At 44.6% G+C, this 20,681-nt stretch overlaps 1 protein-coding gene across 1 annotated transcript in view; it reads left to right on the forward strand.

Annotated features, from left to right (window-relative positions):
• Positions 1-9,154: 9,154 nt before the first annotated feature.
• Positions 9,155-20,681, forward strand: part of ACSS1 (acyl-CoA synthetase short chain family member 1) — a 66,368-nt gene continuing 54,841 nt past the window's right edge. The window contains exon 1 of the mRNA XM_028123728.2: positions 9,155-9,500. Coding sequence (XP_027979529.1) covers positions 9,206-9,500 — 295 coding nt within the window. The 5' untranslated portion in view covers positions 9,155-9,205. The remainder of the gene's footprint in view (positions 9,501-20,681) is intronic.

The raw sequence follows: 20,681 nt of genomic DNA on the forward strand, positions 1-20,681 counted from the left end.
CTTTCCCACATTTGGCACCTGGTTGATGAGGGTAAAATGGTATCCATGACATCTAGGTCCAATATACAGTTGTAGAAAGCTGCTCTTTCAGAAACATCTCTCCACATTAAAGGGCTTTGTCCATCACTCTGAAGTACTTCTACACCAGTTATCTATTAGGAGGGAACTGTGGATACCCACAGTACTATTCTCACTTTTTTGGACACCCTCTCTCCTTAAAAGTTCATCCAAGGCTGGCTGCCTTTTGTCTCTTCCTTCCATCAAAAGGAAGGATGGAAGGAAGGAAGGAAGGAAGGAAGGAAGGAAGGAAGGAAGGAAGGAAGGAAAGAAGGAAGGAAGGAAGAGAAAGAAAGAAAGAAAGAAAGAAAGAAAGAAAGAAAGAAAGAAAGAAAAAGAAGAAAGAAAGAAAGAAAGAAAGAAAGAAAAAGAGAAAGAAAGAAAGAACAAAATAAAGAAAGAAAGAAAGAAAGAAAGAAAGAAAGAAAGAAAGAAAGAAAGAAAGAAAGAAAGAAAGAGAAAGAAAGAAAAAGGCAAAAAAAACAGACACCACAAGTTTACACACTGGTGCCACCTGTTGGCAAACACATTGATATGCTTTTGCCTTGCTTTTAGCTTAGTACCAATCTAAATTCACAGCTTGAACATTTTTATGTGAAGGAATTTCTTTTGTTCTACCTTCATCTTTCCAACTCGCCCTCTACATCACCAGCTGTGGCAGTCTTCTCATTGACTGCTGATCTTTGAAATGTTTCTGTTCACATAATTGTCCTGTTGGCCACCTTGCTGGTCTGTGGTTCAGCCTCATTTACCATTTTAGGACTTCTTTTTCACCCCCTTCCACCTAAGGCCACCAGCACTACCTCTTTTTCTCTTTCCCTCTTCAACACACTGTCAGTTTTATATAATGACTAAAGTTGCATTAAATCCTGAACGAAGGCACTAGGGTTGTAGCTGAGTGTGGGAGGTGGGGAGATTCTGGGATCTCTTTATCACGTGTAGGGAGCATGTGGAGGGGTTGGAATTCCATAAAAATGAATATTGCAAGGAAGTGTGTTCATGTGTGTGTGTGAGGGGTGTGGGGGGTGTGGGGGAAAAGAAATCCATTTCTTTTACCAAGTAATACAATGAAGAGTCCTTAAAGAAATTTCTGATTGAGATACTCCTGTGACCCACATCACATCTTCTTGAACATCTCTTACTCTGGCTGCATCAACTGGCTTTGCAAATCTGGCCGCTGCATGGAATGTCTCTTGCTTTCCACCTGGGCTCCTTGGACATTGAGGTATGGATCCTTTTGGGAGTTCACCTGGTACTTTCACCTGTGAGACTTGAAAGTGCAAAGAGTCACAACACATGACCGGTGGGGGGGTGGAATCTTTGTGAAGGATTTGCCCCTGTTATGGGCAAAACTCACGTGCATTCCACAAAGCAACCGAATGTCTTGGTGGAGCCCAGCCCCAGTGGCCCACAGGGGTGACCAGCTGGAGAATGGACCCTTGCTGTGGCGTTCCCTCCTTCTTTTTCTCTCTCCTGCTCCTCTGCCACCACTCGTCTCCTTTCCCTGGATGTCTTCCCAAGCCAAGCCATGTGCTCACAAGTCCTCAAGGGTCTCAAGTGGGGTGGGATGGGGCCACATCCTAGCCATGACAGAAGTATAGTGGAATCTGAAGGAGCTCTTACGATCTAAAAATTCCATCTGCACACAGACTGGCTTTACTGAATTCAGTTTTGTAAATAAAGCTTGAATCCAACCAAACAACCATTTTTGTAAATCTAAATGATGTCCAGTCACTGTCCCAATTTTTATGAGATGGTTTTTGGGATTGTGTATACATGGTCTGAAAATTATGAGGGTCAATTTGTTAGTTTCTTCTTGCATTTCTGTCAATTTTTACTTTCTGCTTTTCGAATTGTATTTTTAGGTGTACACAAGTTAAGAATTACTGGATTTTCCTGGTGATCACTTACCATATATAATTTCCCTATTTATCTCCCCTCCTATTTTGAATTATAGTCAATTTTGTCCAATATTTAATTCATATTTATTTGGTGAATATTTTCCATGCTTTCAGTATCAATATTCCATATATTTACATTTTTAGGTTGAGGTATATGGCTTGAAAAAATATCTAGTTGGAATTTTTTTTATCCATTCCAACAATATTTGTCTTTAACAAGAGAATTTACTCCATTTACATAGAATATAATTATTGACCTTTTGGAATCTATTTTCACTAATTTATTTTTATGTATGTTTAAAAACATTTTCCACCTTTTCTTTCTTTTAAATTTGTTTCTCTTTTCTATCCATATCTCAGATTGCTCAGATTTTCTTATTTTATTTTCCCTGCTACTAGATTAGAAGTTATATTTCTATTTGTGGTTAGTCTAGAAATTGTAACAGTCATATTTATTTAAATTTAAAACTCTCCCAACCAGGGGAAGGATTATAGGATGCTACTCCCATCCACTTCTACACTCCCGTTGTTCAGGATTTTGTTTCCATCTCTGTTAACTCCACCATGTACACATTGCTGTTAAAATTATATTGCTAATGTTTGTTTTGGTTTACCCACAAGTGCAACAATTTTCTTGCTTACCCTCCTCTTGCCTTTCAGATCTTCATTTGGGGCTAATTTCTTTTCCTCCTGAAGGAATTCATTAATGAGGGAGTAAAGTAGAGAATTCTATTAGTTTTTGTTTTGTACTTTGCACTTGTTCTTGAAAAATGATTTCACTAGCTACACTATTCACAGTTGACAATTATTTTCCTATAATAGTTTAAAGATATACCACCTGTGCCGCTGTCAGTCTAATCACCCTTCCTGTGTAGGTGATCTACCTTTTCTTTCTGTTTTTATGACCTGCTGCTTGTCTTCTCTTTGGTTTCTGACAGTTTTACTATGATGTGTAGGTGTTGATTTCATTTTATTTAAGTGGCTTAGACTTTGTGCACTTTAGAGGCTGAGTATGTCTTTCATTAATTCTGGAAAATGTGCAGCTTTTAACTCACTGAATATTGACTCTTCTCATCATCTCCTCTGGAACTTCAAATGTGTGTGTGTGTGTGTGTGTGTGTGTGTGTGTGTTCCACACCCCATGTCTTACACCTTCTTTCCCAAATTTTCTATCCTTTTGACTCTATGCTACAATTTCTATTTAATGGGGGAAATTAGATTAATTATAGCTACTACTGATACAATGTTTGGACATAAATCCCTTGATCTTGTTTTATATTTTCTAACTTACCATTCTTGCTTATTCCTTTCCCATCTTACTCATTTCAGCTTTTTTTTTTTGATTGATCAAATTTTGTTCCATTTCCTTCACCAATGATTTATAGTTATTTCTCTATTTCTAGTTTTCTAGACTTATTTCTGATTTCTAAAAACAAACTGTGTGTGTGTTTGGGCTGTAGTTTTTTCTCCAAATTTCACCATTTGTCTCCCATCTGCTAGGGGCTCCTCCTCAGGATTTTTCTTCAACCATGGTGTTATAGACCAAATGTTTGTATGCCTCCAAAACTCGTGTGTTGAGATCCTAACCCCGGTGTGCTGGCATTAGGACGCGGTGACTGGGGAGATGCTGAGGTCATGAGGGTGGAGCCCACATGATGGGGTTTAGTGCCCTTGTAAAAGAGACCCCTGAGAGCTCGCTTGCCCCTCCCACCATGTGAGGACATAGTAAAATGAAGGCTGTCTAAGAGCCAGGACGAGGGTTCTCCCACCAGATATTGGATCTGCCAGCGCCTCCAGAACAAGGAGAAATTAACTTCTGTTGAAGTCATCCAGTTGGTCGTACTTGTTATAGCAGCCCAAATGGACCAAGACATGAAGCCTATCACTCCCCATTTTATCAGAATTTTAAATAAATTATTTCATATACCCTGTCCATCACCTTGATCTCTCTCTCTCTTTCTCTGTCTCCCTGCCATATATAACAGATGTCTCATCTCCTTCACCAGAGTGTCTGTCCCTTGAGTTCAGGACTGCCACATTTCCTTGGACACAATCAATCTTTGTTCATGAACTCACTAAAGAGACAAAGACTATTTCAAAGGATCTCATTATTCAGGAAACGCTCTTGGACTTCCTTTGATGGTGATATGATTTCAAGGAATGTATTGTGTTCTTCTGGTTGACCTGTCCTGTAGTACAAACATTAGGTTTCCCAGACAAGATAGGAAGTAACTTTAACATTAAATGTAAACTTCCCAGAAAAAAGAATGAAATATTGCCATTTGCAACAAATAGATGGATCCAGAGAGTATTATGCTAAATGAATTATGTCAATCAGAGAAAGACAAATACCACATAATTTCACTCATATGTGGACTTTCTTTTTCATACGTGGAATTTAAGAAACAAAACAAACAAGCAAAGGAGAGAGAGAGAGAGAAACCAAGAAACAGACTCTTAATTATAGAGAACAAACTGATGGTTACCAGAGGGGAGGGAGGTGGGTGGAGGGAATGGGTGAGTTGGGGGACAGGGATTAAAGACAATATGATGGGGAAAAAAAACTTAAATGTAGAATCCATCACCAGGTGGCAGTGTTGGCCAGCTTTAAATTTCTCAAAACTGCTGTCAAATTTGGTGATGCTAGATTTATATTTTCTATCACCGATTTTCTGATCCAATCGAATACTACACGTCTTCCTGGATTTTCAGGTGGTGCTTTCAGGGTTGGGACCCTGTTTAATCTGTCTTTGGGACCAGCAGGGACTGGCCCCAGGGAAAGCAGTGTCCACCCCAGGTGGCCAGCACATGGCTGACCCCTTTCCTGCCACGGTCTTTGTCTCAAAGTTGTGCCTGAATGTAAACCCTCACATTTGGGTTGATTGAGTTGAGAGGCTGGGGAGCCCATGGAAGCATTCCTGAGGCCACAGGCAAAGAGAGCAAGAATGGTTTCAGCTTCTTTTGCTTTCTTGGAGCAGGAAAAAAGGGGACTGACAGCTCAGACCTGCCCAAAGACTGCTCCCTGGTTTCCCTTCCTCCCCTGTAGACTCTTGCGATGGAGGACCCAAGCATCCAGGGTGATCACTGCATGAACAAGTGTCTCAGCAAGGATACCCACAGCACTAAGACTATGAAAGGGACAGGGTGGGCTGCTGATGGGCATTAGGACCTTTGACTAGGAGTGAGTGGAGACTCATCTCTGCAGGTCTCTGCCGGAGGATGAACCCACCAGATGAACCATGAGGAAAAGTGGCCATTGGGCCTTTCTGGCACATGCGGGAAATCCACACACTGATCAGGATGACTGTCCTAGCTTGGGAGTTGGCTTCTCTGAACAGTGTTGGACTTGGCTGTCTCTTCCACTTTGCCCTCTGGAGTATAAGCCTCTTCCTCCTCCTGTTACCTCCCCACTGAGTCACCATTTGATCTCAAAGGGAACTCCAAGGGTGAGCTGAGAACCCTCTCTAGTTTTCCACCCCCTCAATTTTTTGTTTCATCCAAGTTGAAATACAAACCTTCCCAGGCAGAACTGGCTGCCATTCTCAGAAGCTGCTAGACCAGAAACCCATCAGACCATCAATCTCTGGTTGCACTTCTGTCCAGGATAAAGCCAGTTTTAATTGGGCCAGCTTTAAAGAAAACCACAAACAGTGCTCCTGACTGCATCAGTCAGAGTGTGAGCTGAGACAGAGGGGATGTCTCTGTTGGAGACATCCTGGAGTTGATCTTGGTTTTCACCTCTTGTCTTGCTCTTTGGTGGTGAGCCCTCCCACCCTGTGGTTGCTGTGCATTGCTGGGTTAACCCTGCAGGGCATGGGGTGGGGCAATTCATCCACAGGGATCTGGTGCGCAGTGTTACAAGATGGGAGACAAAAGTTGTCTTGCAGCTGAATGGGAATCATTGAGCCCCCACTGCCGAAGTGGATGGATACAAACCTCCCCATGGGTCACTACCGCTGAGGTCATGGCAACACTGGGAAGTGGGAACCTGGGGGGAAGGTTTCCCTGACACCCTTCTGAAAGCACTCCCAGACTCCCAGACAACCAAGTGTTCTCCTCCTTCCGACCTGCTTCAAGGCTCCTGTTATGGAATTTTGGTTTTGGTTTTGTTTTGCATTTCAAGTCATTTGAGCTGCTGTCTCTCTGCCTCTGCCCACCCCCGCCCCCGCCCCCGTGGTAATCTTGAGCTCAGGGGTTGTGTTTGGTTCATCCTTGTCAAGCTGTCAGCCCTTTGCACTGGGTTGTGCACACAGGAGTGGCTCCACAGATAACCTTTGCATGTCATTGAAGAGAAGTGCAGAATGAAGAGAACAGGAAAGGAAGCGATACAGAGTGGGTAAGCAGAGAACTTTGAAGGTTTTTGTGGAGGCACGTGACTTTACAGATTTGGTGAGTTAGTGCTAGGTCTTGCTGACTGGGGCAGGCAGTTCTCCCAGGTCCGTTATCAACAAAACTGTTTCTAGGAGCACCCAAGTGCTCTGAGTAATGTAGGTGGTTGGACCTAAGAAGGCAAATGGCAAAGGGGGTATTGGTGGGCTATACCCTCCAACATGAACATCAGACCTAAGATGTAAAGTAAACCCCAGCTTCCCATGGGAAACCTTCCAGGCCTCCCTACTTCTGCACCTGCCAATGTACAGTTTTCAATGCTAAGGGGCCTGTTGGGAAGAAAATGTGACCAGCACTGCCTGGATGGTCTGCTGTTCTCTCAGTACCACTGGGGCCCCATGGAAGCAGCCCTGTGGATATGGCTGGGGCAGGTGGACAGTGGCTCCACTTTATTCTAGTTCTGGGAGATATGCTTCCTGGAGGCAGAAATGATGGCCTTGGCCTCGGGGACCCCAGGGCTATGACACTCAGGAGGAAGCTTCCCAGGTCATCTCTTGTGTAATGGGCTACAGGAAGCGCAATTCTGTACCACCTGAATTCTGAAATGCTTTATGTACACATAATTACTTCTCTTTACCCAACCTGAAGGAAACAAGAACTATGTACTCCTTTATTTTTTAAAGGTTTATTTATATATTTGTTTATTTGGGGGGGGAGGGGCAGAGGGCGAAGAAGAGAGAGGCCTAAGAAGACTCTGTGCTGAGCTGGAAGCCCAATACAGGGCTCAATCTCATGACCCTGAGATCACAACCTGAGCTGAAACTAAGAGTCCGATGCTTAACCAACTGCGTCATGCATGTGCCTCTGTACTTCGTTGTTTTAAAGTTGAGTCAATTCTATGTACTTTTCTCATTGTAATCGTGAGGCTTCTTCCTCTGGAAGGCTACATCGGCTCCCTTACAGCACCACAGCTGAGTTCCAAGAAAGCTGGAGCTGCAGCTGGGGCCTAGATCTGGGTCTGTCTGAGCGGGATGCCTCCTTCGGTCCAGCATCAAAGCCATCCACCAGCCTGCATTCAAGAGGTGGGGGACAGGCTCCTCTCTCAATGGGGCAGCACACCATCCCCTATACACAGGGGATGAAGTGTTGGTGGCAGTCTTGGAACCCCCTGCCACAGTTATAATCTTCATTGACAATTTTATATTTTCTGTTAAAAATGAAGATTCAGGCCACATGGGGAAGCAGCTACTGAGATGGGAGCGAGAGTGCTGGGTGTCAGTGCTGCTCTTCCACAGGCACACTGTGTGCTCTTCAGTAAGCCTGTTTATTTCTTTGGGCTCAGTTTCCTCATCTGTTCCACCAGGGGGTTGGTCATTGGTGGGACTTGATAGTTGTAGATAATTTTTAAACTAAGTAAAAAATGTGCTTGGCACAGAGCAAGACACATGCGTACTGTTATAGCTATTTCACTCTTCACCAGCCTTAAAATCCCCTTTTCTCTGGCAGGAGGCAGGCATCTCTCTCTCTCTCTCTCTCTCTCTCTCTCACACACACACACACACACACACACACACACACACACACACACGCACACACAGCAGGGCCTGGAGCTGACTTCCAGTGGAAGCTCCTCGGAAATATTCTCCTCTGCCAGGTCTTTCCCTCTGCAGATCCTACAGCTAACAGGAAGGACTCTTTCCCAAACGCAAAGAACTCAACCAATCAGTTTTCTAAAAATCCTCTTTCTCCTCTGTTTGCCTTCTTCATTATGCTTTTACATCTTGGGTGTTGAAATATTTAAGAATCTGGTTGAGACAAGATTCCATGAGTTTCCCGACAACACCGCCTCCACTACTGAGCTTCCCGTGTGCCTATTCCAGGCCAGACTTTCCACAGATCTTACTGCATTTAATCTTGACTTCTGCCCTGGGGAAAGAGATATTACTCCTATTTTCTAGGAAAGGAAAATGAGGCACAGAGAGTTTAAGAAACTTGCCCAAGGTCACAGAGCTAGAAAAGCCAGGGTCTGAGCCCAGGCCACAGATGCTGGAGCAATGGGAGAAACCCCTATGTTTCCAAATCAGCCAAGGCAAGTTGTGCATTTGCTACGCTTATACCCGCCCCCCCCCCCCCCCCCCCGCCCCGCGGTGACTCCCGAGGGACCTGAGGCTGGCAGCTGGCTGCTAAGAGCATCAGACCTTGGGCCAGGGTTTGAGCATCAGACCCCAGACCAACATCGTGGCCTGAGGACAACTAACCAGCCCGTTTGGTCCACGGTGGCCACTTATGTGTGTGTTGGAGGGTGGGGGTACAGGTCGGCCTGGCAAGGTGGCTCACTCTCAAGGGCCTACCAAAGGATTGATATTTTGACTTCAGCCTCTGAAATGCTGAAAGGACCTAACTTCGGCGGTCCCTCAGACCCACCTGAGCGCTTCCCTCCACCAGTCGCTTACATTCTGCGCCGCCTCCTTCCCATAGCACACGGTTCAGGCGCCAGGGGCCCGGAGCCTGCGTCCCGCGACGCACGTGTCGCTAGTTTTTGTTTTTGTTTTTGTTTTGTTTTTGCTCGGCTCAGCTGTTGGGTCTCCAAGACCCACAAACTGAAACCAAAACAGCCCGACGCCCGGCGTCAGGACCGGAAAGCAAAGACAAGGTGGGCGCACCGCAGCTCCGCGGGAACCTTCCGGCCGCGCTCCCCGACGCCCCCTATTCCTCCGCGCACCTCTTCTCTAAGGCAGGAGAAGAAGGGGTGGGGTTCGGGGCAGGCTGCGGGAGGCAGCTTCCTACGGCACAGGCGCCAGAAGGAGTGGGTGGTGGCCAGAGGGAGGAGACGGGGCGGGGCCCGCGGAGACATTAAGGGGCGCCCCGGGATCGCAGCACCCGCTTGGGGCTCCGAGTGTCTCCGGGCGTCTGGCGAGATGGCGGCGGCGCGTGGCCTGGGCCGCAGCGCGGGGCGGCTCCTGGGCAGCCTGTGCGGGCGCTCGGGACAGCCGGTGCGGGAGCTGCGCGGGGTGAGCGCCCCCGCCGCCGCCGCCGCGCAGCCGGGTTCGTACCAGGCGCAGAGCGCACAGGCGGCCCGGGATCCGGCTGCTTTCTGGGGGCCGCTGGCGCGGGACACGCTCGTGTGGGACACCCCCTACCACACCGTCTGGGACTGTGACTTCAGCAGTGGCAAGATCGGCTGGTTTCTGGGAGGCCAATTAAACGTGTCTGGTGAGTGGGCTGTGGAGGATCCAGGGCGCCCCCAGCTCACGAGTCCCGAGGGCACTTAACAGCCGTTCCCGGCCTGGCGGGTCACGGCCCCCCGGGAGGCCCCACTTCCAGGCTTCTGCTTGTCGCGCTCTCAACCGTGGCGCCTCGCCGCCCCCGCCCCCATCGCATCCGGCCCCGGACGCTCCAGCCCCGGCCGCTGCCACCCCGCGCCCAGACCCCACCTTCCCGGCTGCGGCCCCCGCCTGCAGAGACCCGGCCCGGCGTCAGCTCGAGTCGCCCAGCCGTTGGCCTTGCCCCAGAGCGGCTCCTCAATCGACTCTCTCCAGAGTTCAGCTGCGGGGTTCCACTGCACTGCGAAGTGCGCCAGCACTGCTGCGGGCTACCCCTGGGCCAGGCTGGGGTGGAGGACGCGGGGCTCGCAGGTGTCGGCCGGGACTTCCCCACTTCTGTCCCTGGGAGAGGCAAAAACGAAAAGCGGCTGACTTGTCACCTCCAGTTGCGGTGCCCAGAGAGTTGCTTGGGGAGCTACTGCCCATGTAAACAAATCGAGTGGCAGGCAGCGGGGGAGGAAAAAAACTCCGCCAGCAGTAGGAATCAGTTATCTCCTTGCTCCGGGCTTGTGGGCGGGAAGGAAGGGATGGGTGTCTCCCAATTGACAGTTTAAGCTGCGTCCCGCCTCCGAAGACCCAGGGCTTACTTTAGACCTGGTGGCAATTGAGATCCCAGAAACCAGCTCCACCAGCCAGTCAATCCTCCAGTATCTGCTGAGATTGAATCCACTTGTGTTTCCTTAAGATTTGGAATGGGGAGTGGGTACACTGTACCCTGACGCCACAAGGGGAGAAGGTCCAGGGACTGGAGACTGGAGGCAGTAACGGCCAGGCAGGGAGGGCCTGGGGTTGGTCTCCCAGAGCAGGATGGGACTTGCAGTCAGGTGCCGCCTCAGAAGGGCTGCCTGCTGTCCCAGACTGTGGAGTTGGATGGGGTCTACAAGGTGTTGAAGGAAAGGACCTGCAGATCTTCATGGCTGAACTTCTAGGTAGGATCTGCTGTCTGGCACATCTCCACCACGTACTGGCCCAGTTTTTCTACTCCTCTGAATTCCAGTCTCCCCGCATATAAACCGTGGGCGATAATGCCCACCTGCTAGTCTGGTTGTGAGGACACAGTGCCAGAAGGTATGGACCAGCCCAGCATTTAGCGGTGATCAGTAAGTAGTAGTGAACTTAATTTATTATGTTCAGAAATAGCCATAAAATTATGGATAGTGTGTTGCAGTTAACTTTCAAACAAAGAAGCTTAAGGGAACTTTGGACCAGATATATGTTTTTTTCGTATTGTATATTACTTTGCTGGTTTAATCAACATGAGTCACTTACTAGATAAGTGTTTTCTCTAAAATTGAGTCAGCAGCATGTGTCCTTGAACTAGTGGGAAGAAAACCAAACCTTTAGTTTTGTGGAGTTGATGGAATGTGCCTTTGAAGGGGAGGAGAGCAACTCACAGCAGGAAGGCACATAGAAAGTGCAGCTCCTTGAGGCTTCTTCTGGATGTGGGAAGACTGAGGCCACCGTGAACATTCCTGGCTGGCTTGTGTGCACTTGCCACCTCTCACTCTTTGATAAGACAGTGGGGACAGACCTCATGGGGCAGGCGCCAAGGGCCTGGTGAACCTCACTCAGTCAGGGCCGGGTGTGGTCAGCAAGCAATTCTTCTGCTTCTTCTTCCTTTGCTTATTTCTTCTTTATGGCTACATAGCCAGCAGCTGAGCTTCAGAAAACTGTTGTGTAGAAAGACAGCTTTTTGCAGCTTCCTACCTCTAGTGCATATGCCCACCCACTCATCTATCAGGAATATCTCTGCCCTTTGCCAGTGTCTGCAAACCACAGAGGTGCTGGTATGGAAAAGGGCCAGGCCAGGCCGGAGCTGCCCTGGGAGCCACTGAAAAAGTTGTGGGATGGATGGGGGGTGTTTTGGCCTGATTTGTAGTCAGCACAATGATGGCTTGTTCCAAAGAAGTATTGCTCTCAAAACTGCCATTACTCTTTCAAGAGGATCTGCACTAGCAGTTCTCAAGGTGAGGTCCCCACACTAGCAGCATTAGCATCATCTGGGAACTTTTTAGAAACACAAGTTTTCAGACCCATCCTAGACTGTCAATATCAGAAACCCTGGGAGTGGGGCTCTGCCATCTTTCTTTGTTTTTCTTTTTTTAAGATTTTATTTATTTGAGAGAGAGAGAGAACATGAGAGGGAGAGGGAGAGGTACAAGCAGACTCCACAGTGAGTGTGGAGCTCGACACGGTGCTTGATCTTACAACCCTGAACCAAAATCAAAAGTTGGATGCTCAACCGACTGAGCCACCCAGGCCCCACATCTGTGTTTTTAACAAGTCCTCCCGGTGCTCCGGATGCACATTCAAGGTGGAGAACAACTGACTTGTAAATCCCAGACCAGTGCAGATGAAGGCACTTCTAAGATGGGTAGGATTGGGATTAGCGTCCTGGAGATGACTCTTTTAAGCCAACAAAAATGGTACATGGGTGATGCAGTACAGTTAGTGGTCTAGGATGTGTCTAGAGTCACACCTAGGTTTGAATCCTTGCTTTCCCCTTACTGCTCTTTGCATGCATCTCCTCATCTGTAAAGTAAGGATAGTGTGTAACCGAATTCTGTTCTAGTTGCTAGTGTTACATATCCAACCACCCCAAGCTTAGTGGCATAAAGCAGCAACCATATTATTAATCTCTGGGATTCTGTGGGTCAGGACTTTGGACAGGGCCTGATGGGCAAGCCCTAGGGGATGGCTTGTTTCTGCTCCTGAAGGCTATCTGGGGCTGTTGCACCTGCCCTGCTTCTCACTCCAAAGTCTGGGGCCTGGGCTGGGATGACTGTAGACTGGGCTCAGCTGGAACTGTGGTCTGAAGCACCTACACAGGGCTTGTCACAGCATGTCACTGGGCCGGGGGACATGGGCAACCAGAGGTCTCAGAGACCAATACTCAGACCAAGACTCAGAGCCAAGCTGCTTGGCTTCTTCTGACCAGCAGTGTATGACCTGGGGACATCTCGGCCTGTTGCTAGCATCAAATGAGAAAACGCTTGTAAAACATTACTTGCACCTAGTCACTGACTTTTGTTATTTATTAATGAATCATGGGGAAGCCTGTGACCCTGAACTTGGCCTTCAGCAGTGTTACTAGAACTCTGTTTCCTCTGAACAGGACCACATGGATTTGCATATGATCAGTCTTGGATAAGTGCGAAGCAGGCTAGGAAGGCATGCAGGTGGCCAACATGGCTCTCAAAGTCCATCCTGGAGCTCTGGGATAGCCAGGTCACCAGGTGGAGTCATGGTATCAGAGGCCCCCTGGCAGGGCAGGTAGAGCCTCCAGTTGCTTCTATTACATTTATGTAAAACGGCTTTGCAGAAGGTTCTTTGGAAAACCAAGATCTAAAAAGGATACTTTTTTTAAATTAGGTTTTTTATTTTAATTCCTGTATAGTTAGCATACAGTGTTATATTAGTTTCAGATGTACAATATAGTGATTTAACAATTCTATGTTACTCAGTACTCATCAAGAGAATGTACCCTTAGTCCCCTCCACCTATTTCACCCATCTCCCATCCCCTCCCCTCTGATATTTGCAAATCACATAGCTGATAAAGTGTTAGTATCTAAAAAGGGTTCTTAACAGTCTTTTGAAATTTGGCTGTCTTTCCCAGGGCTCAGTGGGTAAAAGTTTGTGCTTTGTTGCACATAAGCTCAGGATGTCAGGAAGTTGAGAATGCAGAACTGGAGGTTAATGACATGTGTTGCTTTCAAAACTCACAACTAAATTTTTTCTTTCTTTTTTTAAAAAATATTTTATTTATTTATTTGGCGGGGAGGGGCTGAGGGAGAAGCAGACTCCCCATTGAGCAGGGAGCATGACTCCTGTCGATCCCAGGATGCTAGGATCATGACCTGAGCCAAGGCCGACGATTAACCAACTGAGCCACTCAGGCACCCCCAAATTCTGTTTTCAAAGACCAAATTCTGAGTCAGATTAAAAAAAAAAAGTTTTCTTACTTTTAAGCAAGGGTGTAGAAAAACTATTTTTACTTGACCATTGAGGGCAGAGATTTCTGGATACTTTTTGGAGCATGAATTGAAGCTATGGAAATCATTTTGCTGTACTTTCCTCCTCTTTCTGGTTGCACCTCCCATAATTCAGAAGGCAGACACACTGAGAGTGGCAAGATGATGCATTTCTGCGCTTCATGTTTCTCTCAGTGATTGAAATGACTTTTTTAAAGTCTTTCAAGGTAGTCTAAATATGGAAATATAACCCCTGGTCTTAGGAGGGTCCTCCTAAACAGACTGAATTCTTCCCAGTTGTAAGATGCACGACTTACTTTAAATAGCAGATGCTTCTGGAAAGTTGGCAAATACAATTTGTGACTGATGTAATTTCTTAAAATGTGCCAGGGAGATTTTCTATTTAAAGAAAACCCATTGTGAATCCCTTGGTGAATATTAACTCCCTCATTTCTTTTGATTAAAATTGAATTTCCCTATGTGGGTTCACTTAAAGTTGGGAAGGGGAAGAGATGTTTTTTTTTTAAATTTTTTGTTATGTTAATCACCATACATTACATCATTAGTTTTTGATGTAGTGTTCCATGATTCATTGTTTGTGTATAACACCCAGTGCTCCACGCAGAATGTGCCCTCTTTAATACCCATCACCAGGCTAACCCTTCCCCCCCTCCCCTCTAGAACCCTCAGTTTGTTTTTCAGAGTCCATCGTCTCTCATGGTTTGTCACCCCCTCCGACTCACTCCCTTTCATTCTTCCCCTCCTGCTATCTTCTTCTTCTTTTTTTTTTCTTAACATATATTGCATTATTTTTTTCAGAAGTACAGATCTGTGATTCAACAGTCTTGCACAATTCACAGCGCTCACCATAGCACATACCCTCCCCAATGTCTATCACACAGAGACCCCATCCCTCCCACCCTCTACCACTCCAGCAACCCTCAGTTTGTTTCATGAGGGATCTTAAATTCTTAATCATGAGATTAAGAATTCCTCATATCAGTGAGGTCATATGATACATGTCTTTCTCTGACTTATTTCACTCAGCATAACACCCTCCAGTTCCATCCACGTCATTGCAAATGGTGAGATCTCATTCCTTTTGATGGCTGTATAATATTCCATTGTGTATATATACCACATCTTCTTTAGCCACTCATCTGTCAATGGACATCTTGGCTCTTTCCACAGTTTGGCTATTGTGGACATTGCTGCTATAAACATTGGGGTGCACGTATCCCTTCGGATCCCCACATTTGTATCTTTGGGGTAAATACCCAGTAGTGCAATTGCTGGGTCATAGGGTAGCTCTATTTTGAACTGTTTGAGGAACCTCCATACTGTTTTCCAGAGTGGTTGCACCAGCTGGCATTCCCACCCACAGTGTAGGAGGGTTCCTCTTTCTCCGCATCCCTGCCAACATCTGTCGTTTCCTGACTTGTTAAGTTTCGCCACTCTGACTGGTGTGAGGTGGTATCTCATTGAGGTTTTGATTTGGATTTCCCTGATGCCGAGCAATGTTGAGCACTTTTTCATGTGTCTGTTGGCCATTTGGATGTCTTCTTTGGAAAAATGTCTGTTCATGTCTTCTGCCCATTTCTTGCTTGGATTATTTGTTCTTTGGGTGTTGAGTTTGATAAGTTCTTTATAGATTTTGGATACTAGCCCTTTATCTGATATGTCATTTGCAAATATCTCCTCCCATTCTGTCGGTTGTCTTTTGGTTTTGTTGGCTGTTTCTTTGGCTGTGCAAAAGCTTTTTATCTTGATGAAATCCCAATAGTTCATTTTTGCCCTTGCTTCCCTTGGCTTTGGCGATGTTTCTAGGAAGAAGTTACTATGACTGAGGTCGAAGAGGTTGCTACCTGTGTTCTCCTTTAGGATTTTGATGGACTCCTGTCTCATGTTTAGGTCTTTCAACCATTTGGAGTGTATTTTCGTGTGTAGTGTAAGGAAATGGTCCAGTCTCATTCTTCTGCATGTGGCTGTCCAATTTTCCCAACACCATTTGTTGAAGAGACTGTCTTTTTTCCCTTGGACATTCTTTCCTTCTTTGTCAAAGATTAGTTGACCATAGAGTTGAGAGTCCATTTCTGGGCTCTCTAATCTGTTCCATTGATCTATGTGTCTGTTTTTGTGCCAGTACCATACTGTCTTGATGATGACAGCTTTGTAATAGAGCTGGAAGTCTGGAATTGTGATGCCGCCAGCTTTGCCTTTCTTTTTCAGTATTCCTCTGGCTATTTGGGGTCTCTCCTGGTTCCATACAAATTTTAGGATGATTTTTCCATTTCTTTGAAAAACGTGGATGGTATTTTGATGGGGATTGCATTGAATGTGTAGATTGCTCTAGGTAGCATTGACATCTTCACAATGTTTGTTCTTCCAATCCATGAGAATAGAACATTTTTCCATTTCTTTGTGTCTTCCTCAATTTCTTTCATGAGTATTTTCTAGTTTTCTGAGTACAGATCCTTTGCCTCTTTGGTTAAATTTATTCCTAGGTATCTTATGGTTTTGGGTGCAATTGTAAATGGGATCGACTCCTTAATTTCTCTTTCTTCTGTCTTGTTGGTGTATAGGAATGCCACTGATTTCTGTGCATTGATTTTATATCCTGCTACTTACTGAATTCCTGTATGAGTTCTAGCAGGTTTGGGGTGGAGTCTTTTGGGTTTTCCACGTACAGTATCATATCATCTGCCAAGAGTGAGAGTTTGAATCCTCTTTGCCGATTTGGATGCCTTTGATTTCTTTTTGTTGTCTGATTGCTGTGGCTAGGACTTCTAATACTATGTTGAATAGCAGTGGTGAGAGTGGACATCCCTGCCGCATTCCTGACCTTAGGGGAAAAGCTCTCAGCCTTTCTGCATTGAGAATGATATTCACTGTAGGTTTTTCATAGATGCTTTTATGATATTGAGGTATGTACCCTCTATCCCTATACTCTGAAGAGTTTTGATCAAGAAAGGATGCTGTACTTTGTCAAATGCTTTTTCTGCATCTATTGAGAGGATCATATGATTCTTGTTCTTTCTTTTGTTAATGTATTGTATCACGTTGATTGATTTGTGGATGTTGAACCAACCTTGCAGCCCAGGGATAAATCCCACTTGATTATGGTGAATAATCCTTTTAATGTACTGTTGGATCCTATTGGCTAGTATTTTGGTGAGAATTTTGGCATCCATGTTCATCAAGAATATTGGTCTGTAATTCTCCTTTTTGATGGGGTCTTTGTCTGGTTTGGGGATCAAGGTAATGGTGGCCTCATAAAATGTGTTTGGAAGTTTTCCTTCCATATCTATTTTTTGGAACAATTTCAGGAGAATAGGTATTAATTCTTCTTTAAACGTCTGATAGAATTCCCCTGGGAAGCCATCTGGCCCTGGGCTTTTGTTTCTTGGGAGATTTTTGATGACTGCTTCAATTTCCTTAGTGGTTAGAGGTCTGTTCAGGTTTTCTCTTTCTTCCTGGTTCAATTTGGTAGCTGATACATCTCTAGGAATGCACTCATTTCTTCCAGGTTATCTAATTTGCTGGCACAGAGTTGCTCATAATATGTTCTTATAATTGTTTGTATTTCTTTGGTGTTGGTTGTGATCTCTCCTCTTTCATTCATGATTTTGTTGATTTGGGTCATTTCTCTTTTCTTTTTGATAAGTCTGGCCAGGGGTTTATCAATCTGTTTCATCCTTTCAAAGAACCAGCTCCTAGTTTCATTGATCTGTTCTACTGTTCTTTTGGTTTCTAGTTCATTGATTTCTGCTCTGATCTTTATTGTTTCTCTTCTCCTGCTGTGTTTAGGCTTTATTTGCTGTTTTTTTCTCTAGCTCCTTTAGGTGTAGGGTTAGGTTGTATATTTGAGACCTTTCTTGTTTCTTGAGAATGGCTTGTATTGCTATATCTTTTCCTCTCAGGACTGCCTTTGCTGTATCCCAAAGATTTTGAACAGTTGTGTTTTCAATTTCATTGGTTTCCATGAATTTTTTAATTCTTCTTTAATTTCTTGGTTGACCCATTCATTCTTTAGTAGGATGCTCTTTAGCCTCCATGTATTTGAGTTCTTTCTGACTTTCCTCTTGTGATTGAGTTCTAGTTTCAAAGCATTGTGGTCTGAAAATATGCAGGGAATAATCCCAGTCTTTTGGTACCGGTTGAGACCTGATTTGTGACCTAGGATGTGATCAATTCTGGAGAACGTTCCATGGGCACTAGAGAAGAATGTGTATTCTGTTGCTTTGGGATGGAATGTTCTGAATATGTCTGTGAAGTCCATTTGGTCCAGTGTTTCATTTAAAGTCTTTATTTCCTTGTTGATCTTTTGCTTAGATGATCTGTCCATTTCAGTGAGGGGGTGTTAAAGTCCCCCACTATTATTGTATTGTTGTCAATGTGTTTCTTTGCTTTTGTTATTAATTGTCTTATATAATTGGCTGCTCCCACATTAGGGGCATAGATTATTTACAGTTGTTAGATCTTCTTGTTGGATAGACCCTTTAAATAGGATATAGTGTCCTTCTTCATCTCTTATTACAGTCTTTGTTTTAAAATCTAATTTGTCTGATATAAGGTTTGCCACCCCAGCTTTCTTTTGGTGTCCATTAGCATGGTAAATGGTTTTCCACCCCCTCACTTTCAATCTAGGTGTTTCTTTGGGTCTAAAATGGGTCTCTTGCAGACAGCATATTGATGGGTCTTGTTTTTTAATCCAATCTGATAGCCTGTGTCTTTTGATTGGGGCACTGAGCCCATTTACATTCAGGGTAACTATTGAAAGGTATGAATTTAGTGCCATTGTATTGCCTGTAAGGTGACTGTTACTATATATTGTCTCTGTTCCTTACTGGTCTATGCTGCTTTTAGGCTCTCTCTTTGCTTAGAGGACCCCTTTCAATATTTCTTGTAGGGCTGGTTTCGTGTTTTCAAATTCCTTTGGTTTTTGTTTGTCCTGGAAGCTTTTTATCTCTCCTTCTATTTTCAATGACAGCCTAGCTGGATATAGTATTCTTGGCTGCTTATTTGTCTCATTTAGTGCTCCTAGGATATCATGCCAGTCCTTTCTGGCCTGCCAGGTCTCTGTGGATAGGTCTGTTGCCAGTGTAATGTTTCTACCATTGTAGGTTACATATCTCTTCTCCCGAGCTGCTTTCAGGATTTTCTCTTTGTCTCTGAGACTCATAAGTTTTACTATTGGATGTTGGGGTGTTGACCTATTTTTATTGATTTTGAGAGGGGTTCTCTGTGCCTCCTGGATTTTAATGCCTGTTTCCTTCCCCACATTAGGGAAGTTCTATGTTAGAATTTGCTCCAATATACCTTCTGCCCCTCTCTCTCTTTCTTCTTCTTCTGGGATCCCAATTATTCTAATGTTGTTTCATCTTATCACTTATCTCTCGAATTCTGCCCTCGTGATCCTGTAGTTGCTTATCTCTTTTTCTCAGCCTCTTTATTTTCCATCATTTGGTCTTCTATATCACTGATTCTCTCTTTTGCCTCATTTATCCTAGCAGTTAGTGCCCCCATTTTTGATTGCACCTCATTAATAGCCTTTTTGATTTCGACTTGTTTAGATTTTAGTTCTTTTATTTCTCCAGAAAGGGTTTCTCTAATAACTTCCATGCTTTTTTCAAGCCCAGGTAGTATCTTTAAAGTCATGATTCTGAACTCTAGGTCCGACATCGTACTAAGGTCCGTATTGAGTAGGTCCCTGGCAGAGGGTACTACCTCTTGTTCTTTTTGCTGAGGTGATTTTTTTCTTCTTTTCATTTTGTCCAGAGGAGAATAGATGAATGAGAGAACAAAATGCTAACAGTTTAACAATGTCCCCAGCAAATATACTCTATACAAATGAGAAAAGACCTGAAACCAGGGGAAAAGAAAGGGAAAGAAAGAAAAAAGAAAGGGAAAAAAAAAGAAAAAGAAAAAGATAAAAACAAACAAAAACAGAACAAAACAAAACAAAATAAAACAGAATATGATCTAATATGATCAGGCTAGTGCATAGATCAGTGCCACACACTAGATTTGGGCATATTTTGGTCTGTTAGAAGAAAGTGTCTCCTAAAATTTTAAAGGAAGAAAGACTTATATATGTACAAAATAAGGGTTGATACAATGAAGGGATGGAAGATGACTGTAAAGATGAAAATTATGAAAGATTTTATAAAAGGAATTGATAAGAAGTTGTTTGAAAAAAGAAAGAAGATTTAAAAAAAAAGAAAAAAAAAGAGAATTTGATCAGGCAGGAGAGTAGAACAAAGCCATACACTAGTGATTTAGGGTATATTTTGATCTGTTAGAAGAAACTGTATCTCAAAATTTTAAAGAGACAACAACTTATATATATATATATATATATATATATATATATATATATATATATGCCAAAAATAAGGGTAACTACTTTGAAGGGATAAAATTTGACTCTAAAAATGAAAAATAAAAAATGTTTTTTTTTAAAAAGGGATTGATAAGATGTTGGTTGAAAAAGGGAAAAAGAAAAATCCAAAAAAAAAAAAAAACAGTTAAAAAATTAACTTTGAAAAACTAATGAATCATGGTAAAAAAGCCATGAATTCTATGTGCAGTATTCCCCTAGCGCTGGAGTTCTCCCATTCTCATTGATCGATCAACTTGGTCTTGGCTTGCTGGCTGTTCGTGCTGATCTTCTGGGGGAGGGGCCTGTTGCTGTGGTTCCCAAATGTCTTTGCCGGAGGCGGAATTGCCCCGCCTTTGTCGGTCCACGCTAAGCAATCTGCTGGGGTTTGGTCTCAGGAGCTTTTGTTCCCTGCAAGCTCTCGGTACAGCTTTGGAGGACTAGGGTGAAAATGGTGGCCTCCCAATCTCTGCCCTGGGGAGCTGAGAACTTGAGGCCCCGCTCCTCAGTGCGCCCCCAGAGAAAAGCAGTCAGTCACTCCCATCTCCCCGGTCTCCGGCCGCACTCCGTGCTCACCTGGCCTGTGACCGAGCGTTTCTGTCTCTGGCACCCGACCCCGTGTGGAGTCTCCAAACCCAGCAGATCCCTGCGATGCGCTCCCGCGCCGCTCCTCCTGAGGGAGGAAGGGGAGTCTCCCCGGCTCTGCCGCTTTTTGGTCC

This window comes from Eumetopias jubatus, unplaced genomic scaffold, assembly GCF_037043125.1.
Source record: "Eumetopias jubatus isolate StellerSeaLion01/CBP00866 unplaced genomic scaffold, mEumJub1_p1.0 scaffold_9, whole genome shotgun sequence".
Classification (NCBI taxonomy): domain Eukaryota; kingdom Metazoa; phylum Chordata; class Mammalia; order Carnivora; family Otariidae; genus Eumetopias; species Eumetopias jubatus.